The 23467-nt window shown below is 36.3% G+C and overlaps 1 protein-coding gene across 2 annotated transcripts in view; it reads left to right on the top strand.

Moving 5' to 3' along the window:
* Positions 1-23467, top strand: part of COL25A1 (collagen type XXV alpha 1 chain) — a 316696-nt gene that overhangs the window by 175186 nt on the left and 118043 nt on the right. The window contains exons 5-6 of one of the 2 annotated variants that reach the window (XM_039379895.1): positions 10559-10585; positions 15102-15119. In XM_039379895.1, the coding sequence (XP_039235829.1) occupies positions 10559-10585; positions 15102-15119 (45 nt within the window). The remainder of the gene's footprint in view (positions 1-10558; positions 10586-15101; positions 15120-23467) is intronic. The other variant, XM_027736368.2, reaches the window with a different exon arrangement.

Below are 23467 nucleotides of genomic sequence, written 5' to 3'. Positions count from 1 at the left end.
AATCAAAACGAAAAACAAAACAAACAAAACCCCAAAAAACCCAACTGACAACAAAAAAAACCCAAAAAAACTTCCACAAAACCCCCCAAAACAAACAACACCCCCCACCCCCCCAAAAAAAAAACCCAGGAAAAAACCCCCAACAAAACAAAATTACAAAAAATAAACCAAACCCCCACTCCACTCCACAAAAAGAAATTCTACTTCTTTTCACATAAATTTCAAGAAGCATTAATGGAATTTGCCATAAAAGAAAAAGAACTGACAGGAGAAGTTGTTTAAAAGTTGGGCCTATATATATCCTTTCACCTACAAAAAAAAAAAATTGTAGTTTGAAGCAGCATTGCTGCTGGGGCTCTGAATTAAAATGACAAGACTCTTAGAGCATCCTCTCAGTAACCTCTGTATAGCCTGTTACAAGCAAACCAAAATTGCCTTTAGACTCGCTATTAGGTGATGAACATATGGCTCCAGGCTTTCCCCTTCATGGCTAATTTCTTGTATTCTTGCCTGAGTTTCTTTTCTTTCTGCCCTATCTTTTCCTCTGTTTCCTTACCCAGCAATATGGTTTCTAAGTCCCTCAAATCTTTTGGCAGCAAATATGGTGTTGCATGTACACTCTTTCAAGCATCTACTGACTTCTGATAACACTTATTTCATTATTAATGTCAGGCTCAGCACTTTTCACCTCTTTAACCCTTTTGATATTTGCTGTTGAGTGAAATATTGAAAAGAAGAAAGTTCTTAACTTTTCCCAATAATTCTTATAAAAATTCTGGCCCCAATAGAAAGTTTATCCTGTCTGGAACATTATCTCTTATCCAGACACTATTCATTGTCATCTTCCAGGCATGAGTTACACCTGGTCTTAAAATAAAAAACACCAAACTTCTCCTCTCACTCCTCTTCCTCATCCTCCAGACTCTTATGAATGGGTCAGCCTGACACTTTCAACCTTGTCGTGAACCTCCAAATGCATGCTTTGGGCTTTAATAGTAATGTCCAGTGTTTTGTGTGAATGGCCATTAGAAACTGAGGTCTTAGATCAATGGGACAGGATATTAAGATGGTAAATGGAGTAACGTGCACATCCCCAGTTAATTTATGTAATAAAAGCACAGACTTGCAAATAAAGATGCTGTATGCTTGTCTGAGCACTTCACGTGCTTATTGATTTTGGTTTTGAAGTCACAGTAATAGAAATTCCTTCTGGAAACTGATCATGATTTATGTGAAAATGTTTTTATCAAGAACTAGAACTAATATTTTCTTAAAATTCGTTTCATTGTTACATTCCTCTTTTCTTGTTCGTTGGGGAAATAGAACATTTCAGGAAGAAAAAATAAAAAAGGTTGTATTGCACTCCTGAATTCTACTTTATTTCCATGAATAAAATAATCTTTGTAAGTGTGCTTCCTATAGTTTTTTCCATGGTGCTTCATGCTTTTTGAGAATTACTGGTTCCAAGTAATTTTGGAGGGGGGCATAGTTGTATGCGGCACCAACTTTTAACAAGTGATTTAGGTTGTAGTGTATTTAGGAAACAGTAGTGTCTTTATATTAGCTGCATGTATATTTGTGCCCTTTGAATCTGGTAGTACAGGACAGAAGTATCTGAATAGATTTACATGTACAGAATTCTATATTCCAGTATTTGACCACATAAGGCAGCACCCAACTGAAAGCACTTGCTTTGGAGTTTAAGTTTTAATGTAGTATATCTGCACAAGTTTTTTTTCTTACCCTGGAATTCTTCAAACAAAACTTTCTTCAACGACATGATAATTGAAAGAGATGGGGTTTTATCTGTGTGTTTATTTATAAACACTTCAGTACCTTGCCTCAGTTTTTTTCTCTTTTAAAGCCTTTGTTGTAGCCATTCTCTTCTCCTCTTTTATGGAGATGTATCCACTCTGGTTGATCTTCTTTGTTGTAAGTCCAAAGAGAATTATTCCTATGGCAGCTGTATTTTTTTCTTAATTCCCTGTGAGACCTATTGGAAATATGTGCCTTTACAACCAGATGAAAGGAGCATGATGGTAGGATTCTTCTATCCTTATGGAGCAAAAATTGTTTTATGTTCCTACTCCTGAATTTGTTAATCTTCCAAAGCTGATTTTTCCACTGAAGGAAGGTGAAAATATTGGTCTCTGAAGGTTAGTTCTGTATAGTACTGTGTTATTTGCCGAAAGACTATATTTTTATTTTTCCTTAATGGACCTCATTCCCCCTGAAAAAAAAGATTTGTAGAAGCAAAAAAAAAGGCTGAGTGAAAGAAGTGAAGTGAGATGGATATTTTTTTCATATTCTGTAAAGCCATCAAAACATAGGTAATAAGAAAGATAGTTCTTTAACGGAGGTTCAGTGAGCAAATGGATTCGCTTCCATGATGGTGTGAGGAGACAGATTCTTCAGCATTATTCCAGGAGAACAAAAACGTAATTCATCAAAGTCATCATGCCACAGCTGTTACAACAATCTATCTCCTACTGAATGCTAGCCAGCTAATTTTTGAGAAGTGACATTTTTCACAGTTTATTGTTTTCTCATCAACATGGCACCAACCACATCAAATATAGTCACACAGTGATGTTGGCGTTGATGAATTAGCCATGTGCTTTCTATTTACGAATACAGGAGTTTCAATTTCTTTGGGTGAAAAGAGAAGTTTTAGGTAGACTGTAGAAGTTTTCTCTCTGGTCTGTGTGTATGTTTTTTGTGTTCAAGTACTTGTTGAGCTATACTGGAATTCAGTAGCATAATTAAGTATTTTTATGGAAATGCAACCCTTCACAAGACTAGTTTTATGGATTATAGATGGCTAAAACATTTTGGCTCCCTTATTTACTATAACTTGAACTGTGTTTCTCTTTCTGGGGGCAACAGTAGTTTCCCTTTGCAGTAATTCGTCATACAGACCTAACTGTACAAATGTAGCAGATGCTGGTGAGATCTATAGGCTACAAGGAGGAAAACTGTCTGGAATTAATCTTGCTAGCCTGATGTATGAAGACAACAGAGATACACCACAGTTTGGGGTGCACAGTCATAGCTGGCCCTTTTTTCATATACATTTGCGATGTGTACGGTTTTGGCCATGATAAATAGAAGGATGTCCACTCACAGTCTTTGAGAAGAGTTCCTTCCAACTTAGATCTGCCTAGCTCTTTCTCGTGGTTTTTTACATATATATTTCAATAAGAGCCATCACAGTGCTCAGATACTCAAAAATGCATCTGCACCACAAAAAAAGTGCCTTTTAGATCTCCTGCATAAACTGTAAAATGTATCTTGGCAATTATTTTTCAGCTGTGAAATATGCTTTTGTAAGCTGTGACTATAATTTTTCTTGCATAGAACTCTTTGTTCTCCCTTATTGTTACCATATGGAGAGCTTTTTTGTAGTTCAGCCACTCCCTGAATAGCCAAACTCTGAACAAATTTTTCTTCCTTGAATTGCTTTTAGACATAACCAGTCCATCTTATAATTGCAAAGGAACTATTGGAGTATTCAGACTGCAAAAAGGGCTCCAAGCTAAGAGTCTTGTAATGTAGAGTGATGTTGCTCCAAGGAAAATTTTGGAGGCTGTACCTGGCACTTCTGGTTTATTTTGAAATATTTAAGTCTGTTCCTTATTTTCTATCTTGTTCCATTTTTGATAATTTCCATCATCTAATTTAGGTTAGTATAGACACTAGAACCACTTCATGAAATGCATAGCTTCAGGTCAGCTTTTGTTTTTTGAAATTGAAAGGAACTAAAAAGTATGACAAAACACAAACATTTTCTTTTCTGTGACAAGAACAGCAAAATAATATGTTAGAGTCCTGCCAGTTGTGCTCGGCAGATAACTATTACATTGACTTATTGCTTTACATGTGCATGCTGCATATTTCTCTGTACAGAAGGGACTACACTAGACAGATGGATTAAAATATAAATTGGAACAACTGATTATGCTCATGAACTGAAGTCTCAATACTGAGAACCTGCTTTAGGCATGGTGTAACTTTTCTGGCTTATGGAAGTTTTGTCTGGAGCCTTGATCATGGTGGTCCTATTCATCACTCTCCAGGTTTTTATCAGAATCTTGCTTCTAAGACTCCTCTGTGCTTCCCAGGTATGCTTTGAGATCTTTGTTAGTTTGATGAAGGTCATTTTGTATGAGTTTTTATGAGAGAGTTAATACATGGCTTGCAAACAAGTGAGAGATTGCTGGGATTACAGAATGATGGTATTAAGGTATTAAGAAAGCTCCTGCCTTCCTGCCTGCCTGCCTCCCTCCCTCCCTCCCCTCTTTATCTCTCTTTCTTTCTTTAATAGCTTTCCCATCAAAATAAAATCAGTGAAGTCTATTGGTGTGGGGTAGTAGTTCAGATCTTGAATGATTAATTTTGTATCAGTGTTTTGAATGAGTCTAAGTGAAGCAAGATGTTGTTTCTGAAGGTTGAATGTGATAAAGTCTTCAGCAGTTATGATGGGATCTGTAAGTTTCTGGTCAAGAAGATCAAGCAGCCTAACAGCTCCATGAATGTTGTTTTTAAAGAAACCTGCTTCATTTAAATCTCTAAACCCTACCTTAGAACACAGTTATTCTTACTGTACAATCTCCAGGTGATGATCCATCTAGCTGAGGTTTATGTCTCACACAGTAGCTAATGCAAACTGCTTGAAGGAAGAATTCAGTGAAACTCTGAAACTGACTTTTTTGAAAGAGTCTTGTAGTGCTTCATTTGTCATTGTCAGTAATTTTGCTTTTTACAGTAAATCAGTTTTAGAGAGGTTCAGCTCATCTTTCTTGTACTCTTGTAGTTCATTCTTTTTGCAGTAAATTTTTCTCCTGCCCAAATGATCTGGATTGCCCAAATGGTCTGGATTATTTGGTTTTGCGTGGTTTTTTTTTCTGTAATATCCTGATTGCTGGCCAGAGAGATTTGTTGCAGATTGATTTAGTGCACTTTTCTCCTCCCAGACTTGGAGCAAGTGACTTCTGTACCTGGACTGTTGGCTCATGTTGCTCCTAACAACAATCATTTCCAGTCATTGCAAAAGAACCAATAATATTTCACTAGTAGAGAAATTTAGCTTGCTGATGATCTTATTGATCACATAAACTCTAAGCTAAAACTTCACTAAAAAGAAATCTCATCAGATTTGCTGGGAACACTATATTAAATCTAATACATTGAGCCTTGACAAACCTGCAGTTAAACAAAGGAGAGAAAGAAATGCAGATCCATGGTTTTAATGGTATCATGATGAGGAAACCTGACAAAAATGGGGTTTTTGGCTTCTATCAGACTTGAACTAAAATAGGTGATTTGAAAAGGCAATGTTTCATCTTTCACCTTACCTGAACTTACTGGGGGTGACATGCAAACCTGTTGTTTGAGACAGTTTTTCTTTTTTTTTCTTTTTTTTTCTTTTTTTTTTTTTTTATTATTTCTCTTCCACATAGATATTTTTAAACTCGGTCTGACATAGTAACTGGCATGCAGCTCATACAGCTGCAGTAAAACTGGATTTCTGTTTTCTTCTGAATCTCCTATTGTATGTGTATTGACATAAGAGATTTTTCAGGCAGCTAAAAGTAGCAATAAAATTTATGGTAGATTGTTTAGAAATGTGAAATAATTTAGTCATATAATTTTATCAGAATAAGAGTTTCTGAATTCGGAAAAAAAAACCCCAAAACCAAAAAACTCCCAAACCAACCCCCCCCCCTCCTTTATATAGAGGGTGTTTTTTCAGTTTATAATGAAGCAATTATATCTGTTTTCTGTTTATTATATATCTCCTGCTTCACAACTGAGTGCTCTGATGAGTATTCCTTAAATAAAAAGAGATATCTGAAGGATGAGTGGAGAAAAGTAAGAAAATAATTCATACCTCCTCTTTTCCTTTTGTTAGAAGATTCTTTTATCACAGTAAATTTTAACATGTGGTATCTTTTCTTATCTTTCCTTTTAGGTGAGAATTTTCCAAAGAAATTAATATCTCATTAAAGCTGCCTAAAGTAATAATACTTGCTGTCTCTGACAGAAAGTCTCTAAAGGTTTTGGATGCACTTGCTTACATATTCACTTTCTAACAATAACCCCTAAAATTTTTAAAATATTTACCTGCAGAGTAACTCATATGTAAAAAGATAACTGCTTAAATGGAAAATGACTGATTTTATGTAGCACTGAAAAACTGATTAAAACTATTTTTCTTTGAGAGACATTGTATTTACAATATTCTTGAGGAGTGGAAGCTACTTTGCACAAAACCAGACTGCAATTGCATTTGTATTCTCCTTCCTCCCCTGTGTTGTCTCTGTCCATTATAGGGTTATGAGACAGGCAGTTAAATGCTAAGTACATAGTTGGGTACTCTTTGGGAAAAAAAAATCTACTGTACAAACAACTTTGCTTTTGAGGATTCTACAAAAAAAAGTGTATGTAATACTGCAGGTAAATATCCAGTGTCATAGTTCAACCCCAAATGGCAACTCAACCCCACATAGCCACTGACTCACACTTCCCTGGTGAGATTGGGATAGAGAATCAGAAGGGTAAAAGTGAGAAAACTCCTGGGTTGAGATAAAGACAGTTTAATAGTTAAAGCAAAAGCTGCACACACAATTAAAACAGAACAAGGAATTAATTCCACACTTCCCATGGGCAGGCAGGTGTTCAGCTGTCTCCAGGAAAGCAGAGCTCTGTCACACGTCATAGTTACTTGGGAAGACAAACACCATCACTCTGAATGTAAACTTCCTTCCTTTTTCTTCCCCCAGCTTTATACGCTGAGCATGACACCATATGGTATGGAATATCCCTTGGGTCAGTTGGGGTCAGCTGTCCTGGCTGTGTCTCCTCCCAACCTTGTGCACCCCCAGCCTCCTCACTGGAGGCAGAAGAGGCCTTGACTATGTGTAAGCAGTGATCAGCAGTAACAAAAGCACCTCTGTGTTATTAACACTGTTTTTGGCAGAAATACAAAACATAACCCCACTCCAGCTACTGCAAAACCCAGCACATCGAGCCATTTCATGCATTCAAAAGTCATAGCAGAAACCTGAAAAGGAAATGCATAGTCCAGAAGAAAAATTTTCGGTATCCTCTCTAGTATCTACAATAAGCAAACCAATATTTAGTGTATATGTGTTATATAAACCTACTCATCCCTTTCTCTTTCATGTTTTGTTGGTCATCTAGTTTTCTAAAATGTGTTACAGAGATTGTGATAGAGAACACCATGTATTTGGTACTTGTCAAAAGCTACTTGCTAATCTGTAGTAGCCGTTATTTCATAGAACAAAAGAATGTAAACTTCCTTGCTAAACTTGCTATGTAGTTTGAACTATATAGCACAGCTCTGAAGATATTCAGGTTTGAGTCAAAGACAGACTATGGCTTGAATGCTTTCTCTAAAATGAATGAAAATGACTTTGAGTATTCCATGAAACTTCCAATGCAATCATGTAATGAACCTCAAGAAATATTGTCATATATAGGATTCTTCTCAGTGCATCCTGAAGTAATCTCATGTACTATTTCAGCTCATCTTTCTCATCCAGCCTGCGTTGGTAGTGGAGATTCTAATTTTTTCCATTTTTGAAAAGTGCTTTCTCTCTCTTTCTAACACTAGAAAGAAGTAATTGAGGAAGGAAGGAAATTGCCATGGCTTGCTGTTAAAGATTCAGTATTTTTGTAATGAAAGAATATTATTTTGTTTCACAGTGTTTTCTTTTTCTTCTGAAGAGCGTTATGTCTCCATCAAGTTTTACTTTCCTCTCCTGTTCTACAAAGAAAATCCCAGAAGATGTTCCAAGGCTTCAAACCAAATAGCCCTGATAGAAATGGAGTCATGGGAGAAATTCCTCTTATTTTCCATTGTGAGCAGATGCTTCTCTTCAGCCTCCTGGGAATTTCTTATTCTTCTTTCTGAGACTCTTCAAGATGCTGCCTACAGTCCTGTAATTCAAGTGCAGGAGCTATGTAGCATCGACAAACAGCAGGCAAAAATTCAACAGTAGTTAGAATAGCTATCATTTTAAGGGAGCCCAAGTAGTATTTTTTTTCCTATGATAAAGAAAAATTCCCTGAAAACAGTGCTTATATTCACTATGCAAGCATTGATACAGATGCAAGAGCTGTTGATTGGTCCCTATGAGCCAACAGTTCAACCCCATAATTTTCTTTCTACAAATACTTGCATAATTCTTTTTGGTATTCATTCATCATAAGAATAATTAAATCTTTTTGGCTAAGTCTGCAGCAGGCTTGACAGTTAAGCTTAACTGCTGGCCCACAGAGCCCTGTGGGGAACTTTATACACTTACCACGACCTTACAGTTGAGTGTTTTAACTGGTAATATCTGTAGTTTATTTTCTAAAGAAAATTTATTCATAGCCAGGGTTCAGTTCAGCCTTCATTTCTGTATCTGCAGCAGACTGTAAATATTTATGTAAATATTACTAGATAAATATCCTGTATTACCTAGTGCTAGAAAAAAAACTGGAAAAGCTAATAACCTGCAGATGTCTTAAGTTTTGTGGTGTATAGTACCATATTTAGAAATTTCCTAAATAATTATGAGAAAATCGGGGAGTACTTTGTTTGTGCTGCATATGTGGGATCAAGAGGCATAGAAAAGAAACATAATAATAAGAGCTGTGCTTTTTTAATGCTTTGGAAAGTGTTGCTTTCTTCTTCCCTGCTACCAGGGAAGGACTGTTCAGAGACAACATTTGAAAGATACTGTAGGTCATCCCAACAGTCACAAACTTTTCATAGGATATCAGCACATAGAAAAGGTGGTGGTCATGCAGACAACCGCGATGCGCTGACCCGATTTGCACTCTCAGCATGTCATCTACTCATGATGTGACAGGAAACCACAGTAAGAGCTGGGGGGAAAGAGAGGTAAGGCATTTTATTCCTGTAGGGCTTCCCAGACGCAGTAACTTGTTATTGGATCTGACAAGTAGGTTAGTGCACAGGCTTCTTACAAAGCCAATAATGTACCGAAAATAATGAGTTGGACAATGTGTACATCCAGTCAATGTCCTTGCTCATACTGAGTATGTCTGGAATTTTTGGCAAAGTCCAGGATCTAGGCCTGGAGAAGACAGATAGTTAGGGAAATCACTAGATGATATGGCATCAGTTTTTCATAGTACTTATTATTTTCTTGATAGCTGGTTGAACTAACTTGTTCATATGGCTGTAGTACCTATTAGTAATAGTGCTAAAGGTAGGAATACACACTCCTCAGTGAAGAAGTCAGCAGAACCTTTAGACCTGATTTAGACTAAACTTTTCTGCTGATTTTTGCTCACAAGCCAAAGTAGTGCTTAGAAAGGGGACAGAAAGCAGCAAAGATAAAATGGATTAACACAAAACCAGCAAATATGTTATGTGCTGTCTTCTCAGCAGCAGTGATCCAAATCTCGCAGTGTGAGCAATCAGCCCTAGGGGACCATATGCTTAGGAGAGACAGTCTTGAGAGGGGTGCCTGTGAAGCTCCAGGGAGAAAGTCTGGCTGCATTTAAGAGAAAACTTCTCTTCAGCAGACATAAAATAGTGTCCCATTTGCATAGGGCAAATACCTGAGAGCTCACAATTTCAGCCTAAACCACAAATTTAGTGACAGAAAAACACTACTCTGCCTGCTCTTATTCCATTGTCAGTGAAAGGTAACTTGACTGCTTATTGTCAGAAGACGTAGCAAATAAACATTAAATTTAAAATTAATCCAACTTTCTCTAGCCCTCATCTGTCCTCTGATCTCCTAAATGGGCAGTGGTACAGAACCAGTTACTTAGTTACAATGGTGCACATCCGCTTTAAATCTACTTTAAATCCTTCGTATAATTTGCATTCATATAACTAGAACCAGCTTCTGGACTCTGAAGAAGATAAGTAACTTGTAAGGTATCAGCGAGGAAAAGTCTATGTTTCCCAACGGAAAAAAAGAGAAAGCAGGATAAGGCAGAGGACTTCTTGGACAAAGTGTAGGTGGAAATCTATAGTACATCAGTGAACTGTGTGAGCTAAAGTTTCTTACTAACCATCATTACTTATTATAATGTTAATTTAAATACATATTACTTATGAGATTTGAAGTGTCTGCTGTTTTCATCTTGCAACGATATGACAAGATTGTTCAGCAAATAGGCTACCTATTCTGTTTTCTCAGTTATTTAAAGAAAAATACACAAGCCAGATGCATTATTTCATATGTTTGATTATGTTGGGCCACTGTGTTTTGCCAAACTAACAATTCTCCATTTCACGTTGAACCTGTGTTTTGTTAAACACCAGCTATTGCCTGGCTACTTCCCACCATGCTGCTTTTATTAATTCTGTCTTAGGTCTGCTTCTTTTGCTGTTTCTTTTCTGTGCCTTCATTCTCAAAATATCTTTAAGATATTGCATTTAGCTGCTGACATAGAGTTATTAATCTTCTGAAGTCCACAGTATTCCCCAAGTCTGTATATTTGTCCTCATCTTCAGTGTTTCTCTGATTTAACTGTTCCATTTTGTTTTGACTTTTGATTATCCCAGGGCCCGATTGGTATGGATGGAAAGCTGGTAGGTGATTTATTCAAAACCAGTGCAATTTAGGTCTTGCATATATTCCCTCTTTGCTCTTTTAATTACTCATGCTGAAATGTATATTAGTCACATACTGGCTTCCTTCAGAATAACTTCTTCAACTCTAGTAGCATGGATTTTCAACATATTGCTGAAAAACCTCTTCATCTTTTGTGTCTATCCAAGAAAATGGGGGTCAACTGTGCTACTCTGTTTCCTTATCATTTTCTATCTGAATAAGATTGGAAGACAGATGTTCCTACTTGGGTACTCTGTCCAGAGAATGCTCCACAAGTGTAGTTCGATGGGGCCTTTCAAAGAGCTGGATATCCCTTCTGACCACTTATCTATGATTCTTACTGGTTTCCTTTTTCCACAGATTCTTAATTTTTGTGTTTTAATTTCTCTATCTGGATTTTGTTTGCTGATTAGATATGAACAGCCTCATGTACTGCATTTGTACTTTTGTGTATATTTGTGTAGCTACATGTTGGGATGTATGAGCCTGGAAGTTTATGTTCCCAGCTCTTTAAAGATTAACACCATGGAAAGGTGTGAAAATCCAGTTTCTGCACTTTCTTGCTCTTGCTTTTGCTCCCTCTTTCTCGCTTTTCAGGATAGCCGTTTTCACTGATGCCCGATACATACTGTCTTTTCTGTCCTTTTACTTACTACAAGCCCCATCTCCTTTTCAAGCTCAACTTGTTGACTTGCCGTGTCAACTTTCATTTTCTTCTCTTAAGACTTTTGCTGTGCTCCTTGAGGTTTCTTTCTGCTATTAAGTAACTTGTCTGTAAAGTTTGCAGCATACAGTCAATAGGCTTTTCCTTTCATCTCCTCTTTTAATGGACTGGTAGCTTACCTGTTAGCTTCAGCTACACCATGTGTATGTCCTTTTTCGTTTTAGTATCATTTATGTATCAGCATCTAGTGTTAGGTTAAATTGCTAGGAAGGGATTAACTATCAACAGTAGAAGAGCTTCCATCATGATAATTAGGCTGCCAAATGTAAGCCCTTTCTTTACCTCAAAATAGTGTATTAAGCTGGTAAATAAGAGTACAGAAGGGAAAATTGTTCTGAAGATTTTACTGAAACCATGATGTTATGCAGCTATACCCACTGTAGCCATGGAGATTAAAAAAACCCAAAATCAGCATTCAGTATGGATAATCAAGTATGTGAGTAATGATCCAGAGGTTCAAAGCAACAACAATGAAAATGTACCTGTTCAGTTACTGGTGTTGGGACTGATCCCTAAATGCATGCAAAGAACAGCAGTCAGTTGGTAGCTACAATCAATGAATTTTAGAATATGTAGCAGGTTTGAATAAAGAGATGTTCATTAGAAAAAAAATCATAGAGTAATGCTGACTTTTCTTTAAGAGTATTTTCACCCTGTTTGTTATCTGAAATTAAGAGAAATACTTCCAGCTAAAACATTTTATTGCACAAGTAGCATGAACTGGAGGTGATTTATGCAGTAATGAACCAGGCTGATTTCAGCAGTCCTGGGGTCATTTTGGGAACACAAACAGATGAACTGAGGTTGAGCTTGCTCAAATGTGTTATAATATCAAATTGAATTTATGTTAGAGGGTTTTTTAATGAACACAAAAGTAACTCACATAGCTTTATTCCTGACCCTTTCACAGCATACAAAAATGTGAGAAGGCAAAATTAACAGCCCTTTTTTGTCTCCCATGCTTTGAATTGCTGTTGTGTGACAGTGAGCCTTTCCAATCAAAAAGGTGCCTTTCTCCCCGTAGCTTTGTAAGAAGAGCTGATGAGTTCCATAATTCAGTGCTTGCTGCATCCTCTGGGTAATGTCACTGGATCACTAGTGACAAGGGAAAATTACAGTGTAACTGCAGTGGCTGATAGGGCGAGGAGTAGCTAAGAGCATACAGAAATATTGAAGGATTGGAAACCATTGTAAAAAACCATAAAAAATTACCTTCACTAATGTAAAGATCCTTCCATGCTAAAGGAGCTCATAGGCAACAGGTTAAAAAAATCCTGATAAGAGTACTTTTGTATTCATCGTATGCATTTACAACTAAATGCAGGACAATTGCAATATTGACAGCATATATAAACTGAGAGCAATGCAACTGTTATATTCCCCGATATCTCATAGAATTCTCTGCATAAAGAAACATTGTCATATAAAAATTGATTTTCTAGCTTTCCTCTCTCTGTATTGCAGAAAAGTAATTATAAATGCACAATAGCAGAAAGGCAAATTTTAATGTTGTTGAGTCTGGGAGTAGAGAACATTTTCATGGGAGCATGATTCCAACCCTCACATTCACTTCAGGATATGTTTGTGTTATGTGTGTATGTCTTGTATATCATACATATAGCATGTTACGTTGAAGAAAAAAGTCAATTTTCAAATCTCTTTGGTTAAATATATATGTATATAATATTTTTATTTGCTTTCTGTCAGTAAAAATCAACTTTTTGTTGCAACATTTGGTAATTTCAGACCTTCTCTTACGTTTTGGTTTTTTTAATACATATGCATTTGAGACAGCTTTTAATGATTTGGCCAAAATGTATTAAAACATTAGATATACTTGTGAGCAAATGCATTCTAAGGTTTATATATAAGGTTTGAGGCCTCAGTTTAGATAATTTATATGAACTAATGTATCAGCAATACTGCATCAGTAAGCAATTCCTGATGATTTTAAGATCAGGTATAGCATATAATAGATTAAAACCCCCTGTGAGGGGAAGATTGAGGTGAAGTCTGAATGCTGAGGAGTCTCAGTTATATTCATTAACCCAGTGTGATGTGTAACTTCATAGAACTCACCAATTCAGAAAGCTTTACTTAATATTAGAACTTGCAAACCTCAGACAGTAATTTATTCTTTTTTTAACCTCTCTGGTGCAGTGTTGTTCTAAGGAACTAATACAAAACTGCAGCATCTACAACAAGGAATGCTTTAGGCTGCATTCAGTGTAAAGATTAGATAGCCACAATAATTCTGTATTTTACCATTATTCCTCTGTAACATAATTTGTAGTATTTCTTGTATTTCAAAAATATTTTAAAATTTTCATGCGAATTTAAATTTTTTTAATTTAGAGCAAAAAGTCTTATAAGTTGGTAAAAAAAACCAACCAAAAACATTTTCTTCAGCTGCATTTCTTGTACACAATTGTTCCCAGTTGAAATGTTTTCTCCCCCATCACCTTTAAAATCACAGAGAATCACAGAATGATTGCAGTTGGAAGGGATCACTGGAAGTCATCTGGCCTAACCTCTCTGCTCCAGCAGAGCTATCTAGAGCAGCTTGCCCAGGATCGTGTCCAATGGCTTTTGAATATCTTCAAGAATAGGGACTCCACAATCTCCTTTGTGCCTTTGGGTATCCCCACAGTAAGAGAAGTGTTTCCTGATGTTCAGACAAAAAAGTTTCTACTCTCCGTAGCAATACTTTCTAGCTAAAATGAAGAGGTTTTATAAGACTTAAAAGATTTCTCCGTGCTCAGGTTTTGTCAACAGAAGGAAATGTAGTTTCAATTCAACTGAAATATTATTTAAGTGTCATAAAACACTAAAGGCTAAGCTAACCCTAAGAGTTTAAAGAAATTCTCTCTTTATAGAGAGAAATATATAAATATTTGTCTCTGTCTTACAGTGTGAGCTGATTGTCTGGGTGATGTAGTTCGTAATCACAGCTAAAATACAGTTTGATAAAATAATCCTGCTTCATACAAATAATTTTTAATAAGTGGGCTAAAATAACTGATGACTTTCAGTGGCTGTCCTAGGGTAGGGACCTTACTGATAGGAAGTCTTCTCTGTAAGGGTTTGCAGCAACAAGAGATACATACAGCTCCTCAGTGGTCAAAGGGTGCCTCTCCAGTTTCCAGGGTTGGTCTAAAGGGGATGTTGATAAATAAGAGAGAGGAGGTGCATCAGCTGTCTCTTGGGCTGACTGACAAAGGTTCATCTGCTTCTCACTTGGTTTAAATTTTGGTTATACTTACTTAAAGCTGTGGTGCTTGCAGCAAAGGCAGAAAGACTATTGTTTGTTCAACAATGTGTCCTTCCAGTTTTGAGACTTTGTTCGTTCAATAAGCAGTAATTAGCACCTCCTTGAAACATGGAGCTGAGCTATAATAAAGAAAAAAAACCCAATACTTGCTTCTAAATCAACTCAGCATCTGTGGATTCTTTCTCACATGAGAATTGTTAAATTAGGTGTTTCTGTCACTTCTAGTTGTTATGACTGTCTAAAATATGAAGTTTCTGAAATGCAGTTTCAGTGATGTGTTATTCTAAGTTATTTATAGAATCAGTTGCAAGAAAGTTCATCAGTTTGAACTAAAACATTCAAATTCAATATAGACTTGAGTCAAAAATCTAACTTCAATACAATTACTGTATTTTTTATTATCTCCTTATTAGAAAGTACTGTAACTATTTTCTACTATTTAAGGAGTTAATCCTTGCCATAACTTTCCATAACCTTTTCTTTTTCTTGTTTTTTTCAGGGTCAACCTGGTCCTCAAGTAAGTGTCATTTTATTTTCCTACATAAGTAATAGCTAGATACAGGGCCCACCAAACTCAGGTTATCTACAAAGTATTTGGATTTTTTTTTTTAATCCTAGTCTAATAAGATAGAAACTGGTAACCATTGCATAATTCAGAAAGGCAAATATTTCCCAAGAGAGAAACATGCCCCCCTGATACGGTTGAGTTTCCTCAGCTGTTTGACCAGATGGTGGGGTCAACAAAGTAATACTGAATAAAGCAAATCTCCTAACTACGGCTTGAAACTTTGCCACTGAACTTAAAAGCAAGATAAAATAACTTAGCAAATGTGTAGCAAATGTAATACTTCAACTGCTTATTAATCACATACTAATAATGTTGCTATAATCCAGGCAGCCTTCAGTTATTTTAAATATTGCACTACTAGCTATTTTGATTAATTATATACACTGCTTTGAATTAGTTCTGCTTTATTTAAAATAGTAGAACTTTGTCTTGTGAGCTGTAATTGAAGACATGGAAATATAGGGAACAAACTTCAGTTCTAAGGTAGAAATAGACCAGCAGAAAGGAAACATTATGTATAGCAGAAATAAAATGTGAATTATTTGAGTGAAAGAGGACTATAAAAATATGAAGGAACAAGAAAATAGGAAAAAAAAAAAAAAAACAGTGCCAAAGCCCAACTTACTAAACTCAAGTGAAAAACTCAACCTTTCTGTATACTCCAGATGCTGTGTAGGAAGCTTGGTCTGTGGGCCCATCTTTGCACAAGTGAGTTGCCTGAACCAGGATTTCTATGAGGGCCTTTTATCATAATCAGAATCATAATTGAAAGTTAAAACTTTACTGCCTTTTTGACTGATAATTCTTTTAAGTTAAGATTTTCATTATGAGAAGCAAGCATTTTCTTCAGATTTTTCAGTTTTAATCATTATTTTCTGTTGAAAGGCAGACTGCATTAGAAAGCCTCAAACCACTTAGTCTGAATGCCCAGTATCCTTGCAGTACCAGACTCCATTTAATAGTATCATATAAGAAGTTCATATGATATTGGAAATGGCCACTGCCCATAGCACTTAGGTTTTGCAGTGGGCTCTTGATGTGTGGACTATGCAGAGAGAGAGGTATCTTCAACCTCTGTGCTGCTGGGGGTTGATGAAGAGGGAGACTGTAATTCTGTGTGGCACTCTAGCTCTGAACAAGCTCTGTTGAGGACCTGAGACATATACTTGAGCCCATGGGCTGCCCTATAGTTGATGTTGACTTGTGCTGCCACCCGTGTCTTTTCCTTCTGGGTTTGGACCCCCACCTCCCACATTTCAGTTGCTTAGCAAGTGTCTCTTGCTTGTAAACAGCTGCTCAGTCTTTAGAACACATATCTCTACGTAAAATGCCCCGGGGTAGCTGTAGGCAAAAAACCACAGTGGAGATTGCAGTATTCAGTGCAGTTTCAAGGGCAGAAAGGCAGAGGTATCTTGTCGCAATTGTAAGAGAAGTGAGGTGCAAACCATAGGAAAAACCCACTAAAAGTTTCCCCCCCAACTGTATTAAGAGAGAATTCTTACATCCTAACTTCAGTAACTCGTCCCAGTGGAAGTGCTCAGTTCTGGGTCTTCGCCATTATTCTGAGCAACACATACCATTATTCTTAATAATGCCTTTTCCTCCTTTTCAGCTCAAGATGCACTTATTGTGTCAGGAGGATATGTATGTATTTGGCTGATTGAGTCCAGGTATAATTCTTGCAAGAGCGCTGGTGGGGAAGTCATAGTGGCATCAGACAGTCAAGAGTCGTGTTTGGCTTTAGATCAAGATGCTTAAACCTAGAAGTTTGTGTGTAGATGTTGACATATGAGGTGTCTAAGCTCTCCTTGCAGTCAGTAAAGGTTAAGTCAACACTCAAAGCACCTAGAAACCTGTTCATCTCACTGTAAACTCCTCGGGCTCAATTACACTGCCTGCATACAGGCATTTGTTGCTGCATGAGATGATCCAGCATCTCCAGCTTAGGCACTGGCTGTTTTATGTCCAAAGGCTGGAGTCTGTGCTGGACCGTTGTTGCAGCTGTCAGTCACAGGCAACTGTCTTGGATTTCTAGAGAACCTCTCACATAACACTGGCTGTACACATTCGTGCCTCTTAATTCCAGATTCTGATTGTAGGTGGCTACTGAATCATATAACTGTTCTGCTGAATTGCTTTCTAACCAATGTTGACATCTATGTGTCTCAGGCAAATACATGTAGGCTGTACATTTAGATGTGTTTCCCCTTAAACTAAAACTCGGATTCAGATAACTTAATGAGACAAGCATTTTTTAAATATTGAAAGCTGTGGTTGAAAATCTCAAGACTTTTAAAAATTAACTTTAAAGTATCAACAGAAAACAGAATCTGTTCACATATAGATAAAATAAGTCAAATTCTCTTGGTTTGTTCTTAAAATAATGCAGACGTTTCAGCCAGCTATGATTGTCAGACATTTCCCTGGTCTTAACTGTGTCCATAAGAAATTCAAAATTAAAAGTATTGTCAGTTTGGTTAGTCAGTAAAGGCTTCCTGGCTTCAAACAACAAAACTGTTATGCTGACTACAGAAGCACTTAAAAAGTTTCTGATGTCATAGCCATGGAAGTCCACACTAAGATCAGAGATAAATTCTAATCCTTCTTATGCTCAGTGTTTTACTAACACCTATCCTTTTTTGCTATGGTTTTCCAAAAGTACACACTAAATTCACTCAACAAACACATAATTAATGCATACAAATATAAATCCATAACAGATCAGTAACACCTCCTGTCTTTTTATCTTTAATGTTTTACTGGTTATTTTCTTCAAAATTACATAACGAAAGATAATTTTACTTCATATATTCCCATTTTAAGTAACAGGAAACTTTTTTTTTTTTTTTTTTTTTTTTTAGAAAAAGCTTATTTTTCTATTGCATCTCTGAAAAGTAAAGACCATAATCAACAGCTAAAAAATTTCTAGCATAACCTTAAAAAAAATAAAATTCCTTCTTGTGATTTTGGTTTTCTGTTAAAAAGAGAGCTGTTTTAAATACCATGTAAGCTGTGTTTCTTTGTAGAAGAACAAGTAATAAAATATTTAATATTTTTGCTGAAACTTATATTACTTATATTCTGGCTTTTGAATGACCTCAAAGAATATCTGCTTTTTCTTCTCTAGAATGTAAATAAGTGTTTGGATTACCTTGTACCAGAAAGGTTTCTTTCCCAGTAAATCTATTCAACAAATTCTGCCCATAAATCCTCTATTTGAAATAATGGAAGTATTCCTGTTTGTCAAAGAACAGGGTTTAGCTTCTAGTCTAAAGTTAATTCCATAAGAAATGTACTGTCTGGGTAAAGAGAGAAGGCTCACTATTTTAACTTTTTTGATTGTTTAGAAGTGAAGTTTCATCTAAATACTGGAAACCAATGCTTTCAGTATTATGGTGAAGGAAGACAAAATAATCCTTTAAAAAATCTTGCTGAACCAGAACTATTAACAATTATAAATATAGGGTGGTGGGGTGATGTTTAGGTGTAACTTTGTCTCAATCAGCCACTGTTTTTATCTTCGGCATCTTCGGGGCAATATCCTTTCCCTGGCCTATCTCTAGCACAACAGACTTTCTCTCTCGTGTCAGCACACATGATCACTCTCTGTGTGGGACTTTGAGATACAACAGCCTCACAGATGCCTCTCCCTTCTCTTTGGCAGCCATCCAAATCTGCATTAGAAATGGGCAAAATATTAATGATTGATATTTGTTTTCATGGGATTCTTGTTTTCCTTCGTGTGAAATGTCCATGGACGTGATAACAGTCTGAAATTTTCCAGTGCTTTGTGTATGATAAAGGGTTGCCATAGCAATTCTGGTGACAAATGCACGTGTGTCTTTTTCACCATCGGGGTTTAGGGTATGTCACAGGAGTATTTTTAATTTCTGATTACAGAAATTCCGATTCATGCTTAAACTGGTTATTACTGGCTTGTGCTGTCAACAGAGCTGGTGGGAACCATTTTAACTTTTCATTTTCTGGTTTTTGTCAAAGGACAAAGAAACACAGTCAGCAGGACATAGGGCATAGTTTTGAGTGGTTTTGGAAGGCAGCAGTCTATGGAAGAGATATTTCATTTTCTAGAGAACAGTGTGATGGCAGGGACGCTCCTAGACGTTAGAAAAGAGTTGAGTATCTGGCAGCAGGAAGGATGGGAAAGGGGTTGTATAAAGAAAATGCATTTTAATTCCTGGTGAGTTTCCCTTTCAGTTTTGGTAGTTTGGATAGCCTTCTGCATTCCAAGACCTGTTAAATATTCCTCTCAGAGCATGCCATTCAGTAGTAGGGCAGTTGATAACATCGAGTGGTCATGTATGTGTTTTCGTGGCTATGAGCAAGGTACATAATATGTCTCATTGACTAAAGCTGCAAAGTGGCCTGTACCTGTCAGACCCTTAGAGTTGGACATGCTTCTTTTGTTCTGATCACCATAAATTGAGATGTAAGCTCCATATTACTTGTTTCCAGCAGTTTGCTTTCAGGAATGCCTCAAGAGTCTTTACTTGCATAGAGAGTGACGGAAGGAGGCAGGAAATACTCTTAAAAAGGACAAAATCAGCCTAAGATTGACGAAACAGTTCATCACCTTGTGCTACGCAGTACAGTAATGTTGCTCTTCCTGAGACAAGCCCAGTGGCTGTACCCAGGCCATTAACTGTTCCCACTGTAGAGAATGATCTTGTGGGGTGTTTCTCCTTCCAGAAACTGATACTCTAAGCTCCTCTGTAAACTTCTGATCCTGCTGAAGGATTGTATGACTCTGTTTGAATATGAAAATGCTAATCTGCTTTTGAGTTACAAGTTGCAGGTCAGATTTTGCTGTCAAACTTTAACAATTAGTTTATTAACATCAGGTAGCAGACTTGTGAAAGTCTGTTTCTTACTTCGTATGAATAACAAAGTTAAGTCCTTGATCCCTCTGCTGCTAATAATCATTTACAATAAATTTTGAGATCAGAAATTAATCTTAGCTGAGGGCATCATGTAAATAAACAAGCTTGTGCTAAGTTTCATATGGGTTTAGTGTGCAGAGTTTTACTATTTGCTTACTATTCTCCTTTCTAAAATGGTAATAGAATTTGTGAACACTACTGAAATTGTGAGATCTTTTTAGGAAACAATCTATATTGATTTGTGAACATGAAGAAACAAAAGCCATTATCGTGGCTTTTCATTTTATTTTAGTTGCTAAAATGAACCACATCAGAGAATGTAGGATGAGAAATCATGCTCAAAACTCCATGTTTACTGTGTACATAGATGTTTATGACAGAAAAGATGGAAGAAATGTGTCTTCTCAGAAGGAGCTAATCCATTTAATTGTTTTAAAGTATGATGCTTTCTCAGCATCGTATGTAATAAAACAGAAGTTAATATTGTTAAAAGGCATTGACAACAACGAGCACTTTCAAAATATAAACCACTTCAGTTTCTCTTGGTAGACTTAAGCACATGTGTAAACCAGGATAGCTGTGAATATTAAATGTTTTTTTGGCTAAGTAGATAGTATTAGTGCAAATAAAAGGATTTGTTGCTCTGGGAAGAAGAGAGCACAGAATCGGAGATTTAGGGGCGAATTGTTCTGAACCATCAATTATACCAAGACTAAGGAGGCATCACACAAAATTTAAAAAGGCTGAGGGGAGTAAGTTCCAGTCATCAACAAGCAAAATTCTCATAGCATTTGATACTGTGCTCTGCTTCCAACATGTTTTTTACTTGTCTTTTCCCACTCTTTTGTCAGGAATTGCAAAGGAGCCTCTAATGGCAGATTAATGACTTCCCTACAATATGCTGCTAAGTGAACTTAGTTGGGGATAATTAGACTTCTTAGAGCTCTGCTCTGTCAGACAGGCTCTGTCAGACACCCAAAGGGATGCCAGACCCCTACCCCAGCTGTGCTACTGTGTTCTTTTACCTACTCTGATAGGCATGCTTTTGAGTTACAATTTCAGTAACTATCTGGTGCTGAAATAGCAAGATGTTCAAATGTTCCACAGCATTTCCTGGAACAGATAATTTATTTCTGATTTTCTTGCTCAATTCAGAAAAAAATATCAGATTTGAATTTTACAATTAACAATTCAATCTAAGTTTTGATTTTCTACAAACACAAAATTTAGAATAGTCATTATATGGAATTCTGTGGAAAGGGCTCTTCATGCAACATTATATAGGCTCTGGATGTCCTTGTAAAATAAATTCTGCTCTTAGGAAAGTGGTTTCTTTTACTGAACCTGAAGATTTCCTTTCAGAGTAGCTATATGCAATAGATGAAGAAATCTTGGAAGATGAGTTTTGAGAACAGTGTAAGTTGTTCGGCCCATAACTTTTAGAAGTCGATCCCCTCATTTTGTAGTTCAAATAGTGACCATTTATGATACTGTTACTCTAAAAAAACAAGTTCTAGAATAAAACAATACGTATAACTAATATATAAAAATTTAAAGAAAATATGCAGGACAGCTTTTTATTCGTAGGGTGTTACCAACTTTTCTTCACGGTGGCATCATTAACTTCTGAAAAGAATTGGGTTTGTTTTAATAAAATAAACAAGAAGGTCTGATTCACTGGTTACATATGCTAGCATAAATGTTATGGGGAATCACAAATTAGCATTCCGTCTATTCATCTAGAAGGCAACAGTCACCAGAGCATACTAGATCTTCTAAAAGCAAGTGAGAAACTGTGAAGCAAAAATTACTTGTAAGACTTAATTTGGTAAAGCATCACTTAGGTTAACCAAGTACATATGAGTACAAAAAAGCAATTGCAAGCCTAGTACTGTGGTTCTGTTTTGAGATGTACAAAGGGTTGTCAAAATATAATTAAGGACCCTGAAAATATTTCTCATATTCCTAAATCATTTCTTTATCAAATGACCTTTGTATTTTCTTCCTCCTATTCTACAGATGGCAGAAACACAGAAATGTTCTGTGTTTTATTAGGAATTATGTCAAAGCAAAGTATTGCACTGTTTTCAGGAATATTATATAGTATTTTACTATCCTGCTGCACATGTTTTTAATTTGATATTAAACTCATGCTGGCTTATTGTTTTTACTGATCTTCATGCTGTATTTCAGTTGAATTCCAGTTCAATTTGTTGCAGATCCCAGTAGTTTCACTAGCTTTGAAAAAAAAATTAAAAGAAATTAAGAGTTATAGAAATGTGTATTTAGTCAAGCTTATTGTCACTTAGTGCTGTGATATTCAAAGACTTTTGTCTTTGACACGGTTTTCAAAATGTCAGAGTTTCCTTGAAACCCATTATCTGTCCAGAGACCCGGTGATGTTTTTGCTGGAAGTTTGAAAGTCCTATAAACTAGAGCAGACCTGGGAGATTTGGATCTCCGACTGCTATATGGAAGCTTCAAAATCTGTGTTTTCTTTTATAAAGTGACACTTGGGTGAATTGAAATTTTAGTTTAAGCAACTTTATATGTCAGGGAAAATGCTTCAGGTTTTTTATATTGAATTGATGCTGGCATGAAGAGCTGTGGTGGTATGTTATTCTCTCCTGTAAGCATGAGTCAAATTTGGAGGAGAAAAGGAAGAAAAAATAGAAAATGCAACAGTTACTTTTGTTGGAGTGTTTTGTGTACTGCCAGTAATGTTATTAACAACCATGGCATGGAAGTGTCCATTTTGTTCGTGAGCTTTAATCTAGAGTGCTGTGTTTGAAAAATGCTTTGTCTGTCTCTGCAATAGCTTAGGAGTTCCTAGTAATCTTTTTTACTGAGATCCGTCAGTAGCGTTCAAGAGCTGTTAGCTACTGAGAAACATGTAGGAGAATCACGTATTTTCAGAAATATAATCCAATTATATTGCCCAGTATGTCTGCTAGTGATCGTTTGCCAAAAAGAATGAATATCCATTTAAGTAGACATATACATATGTGTGTAATTTCCCCTGAAGATGTTCTGAATTTTGTAGACCAAACTATTAGTCTTGAGGAGAAAACAGTTTTGTTTTTGATAAACTTTATGTTGTCTTAAATTGCTTCCTGTATAAAGTCCCAGCCTTAAAGGTTACAAAAGTATATTCAGTCATCTCACTCATACATATGTCTATGTATAAAAGTATGTGTATGTTTGTAGTTGATATCAAAATTCATTTGCATTTATCTAGTGTTTCAAATCAAACTTCACAAATCTGAACGGTTCTCAAAATTGGTCTATAAATTATGTCATTGCAGTTTTCCCCTTTGTAGATGAGGAAATTGGGGAAGATAAAAGAAATGTTTAGTTCTCCTGCTGGCATTTGTTTGTCTTATTGTAATATAAATATTA

This window comes from Pipra filicauda, unplaced genomic scaffold, assembly GCF_003945595.2.
Source record: "Pipra filicauda isolate LSUMZ 115617 unplaced genomic scaffold, ASM394559v2 scaffold17_size4572894_pilon, whole genome shotgun sequence".
Lineage (NCBI taxonomy): Eukaryota > Metazoa > Chordata > Aves > Passeriformes > Pipridae > Pipra > Pipra filicauda.
Note: the sequence above shows the minus strand (reverse complement) of the source record. Positions and strands in the feature narration are given on the sequence as shown.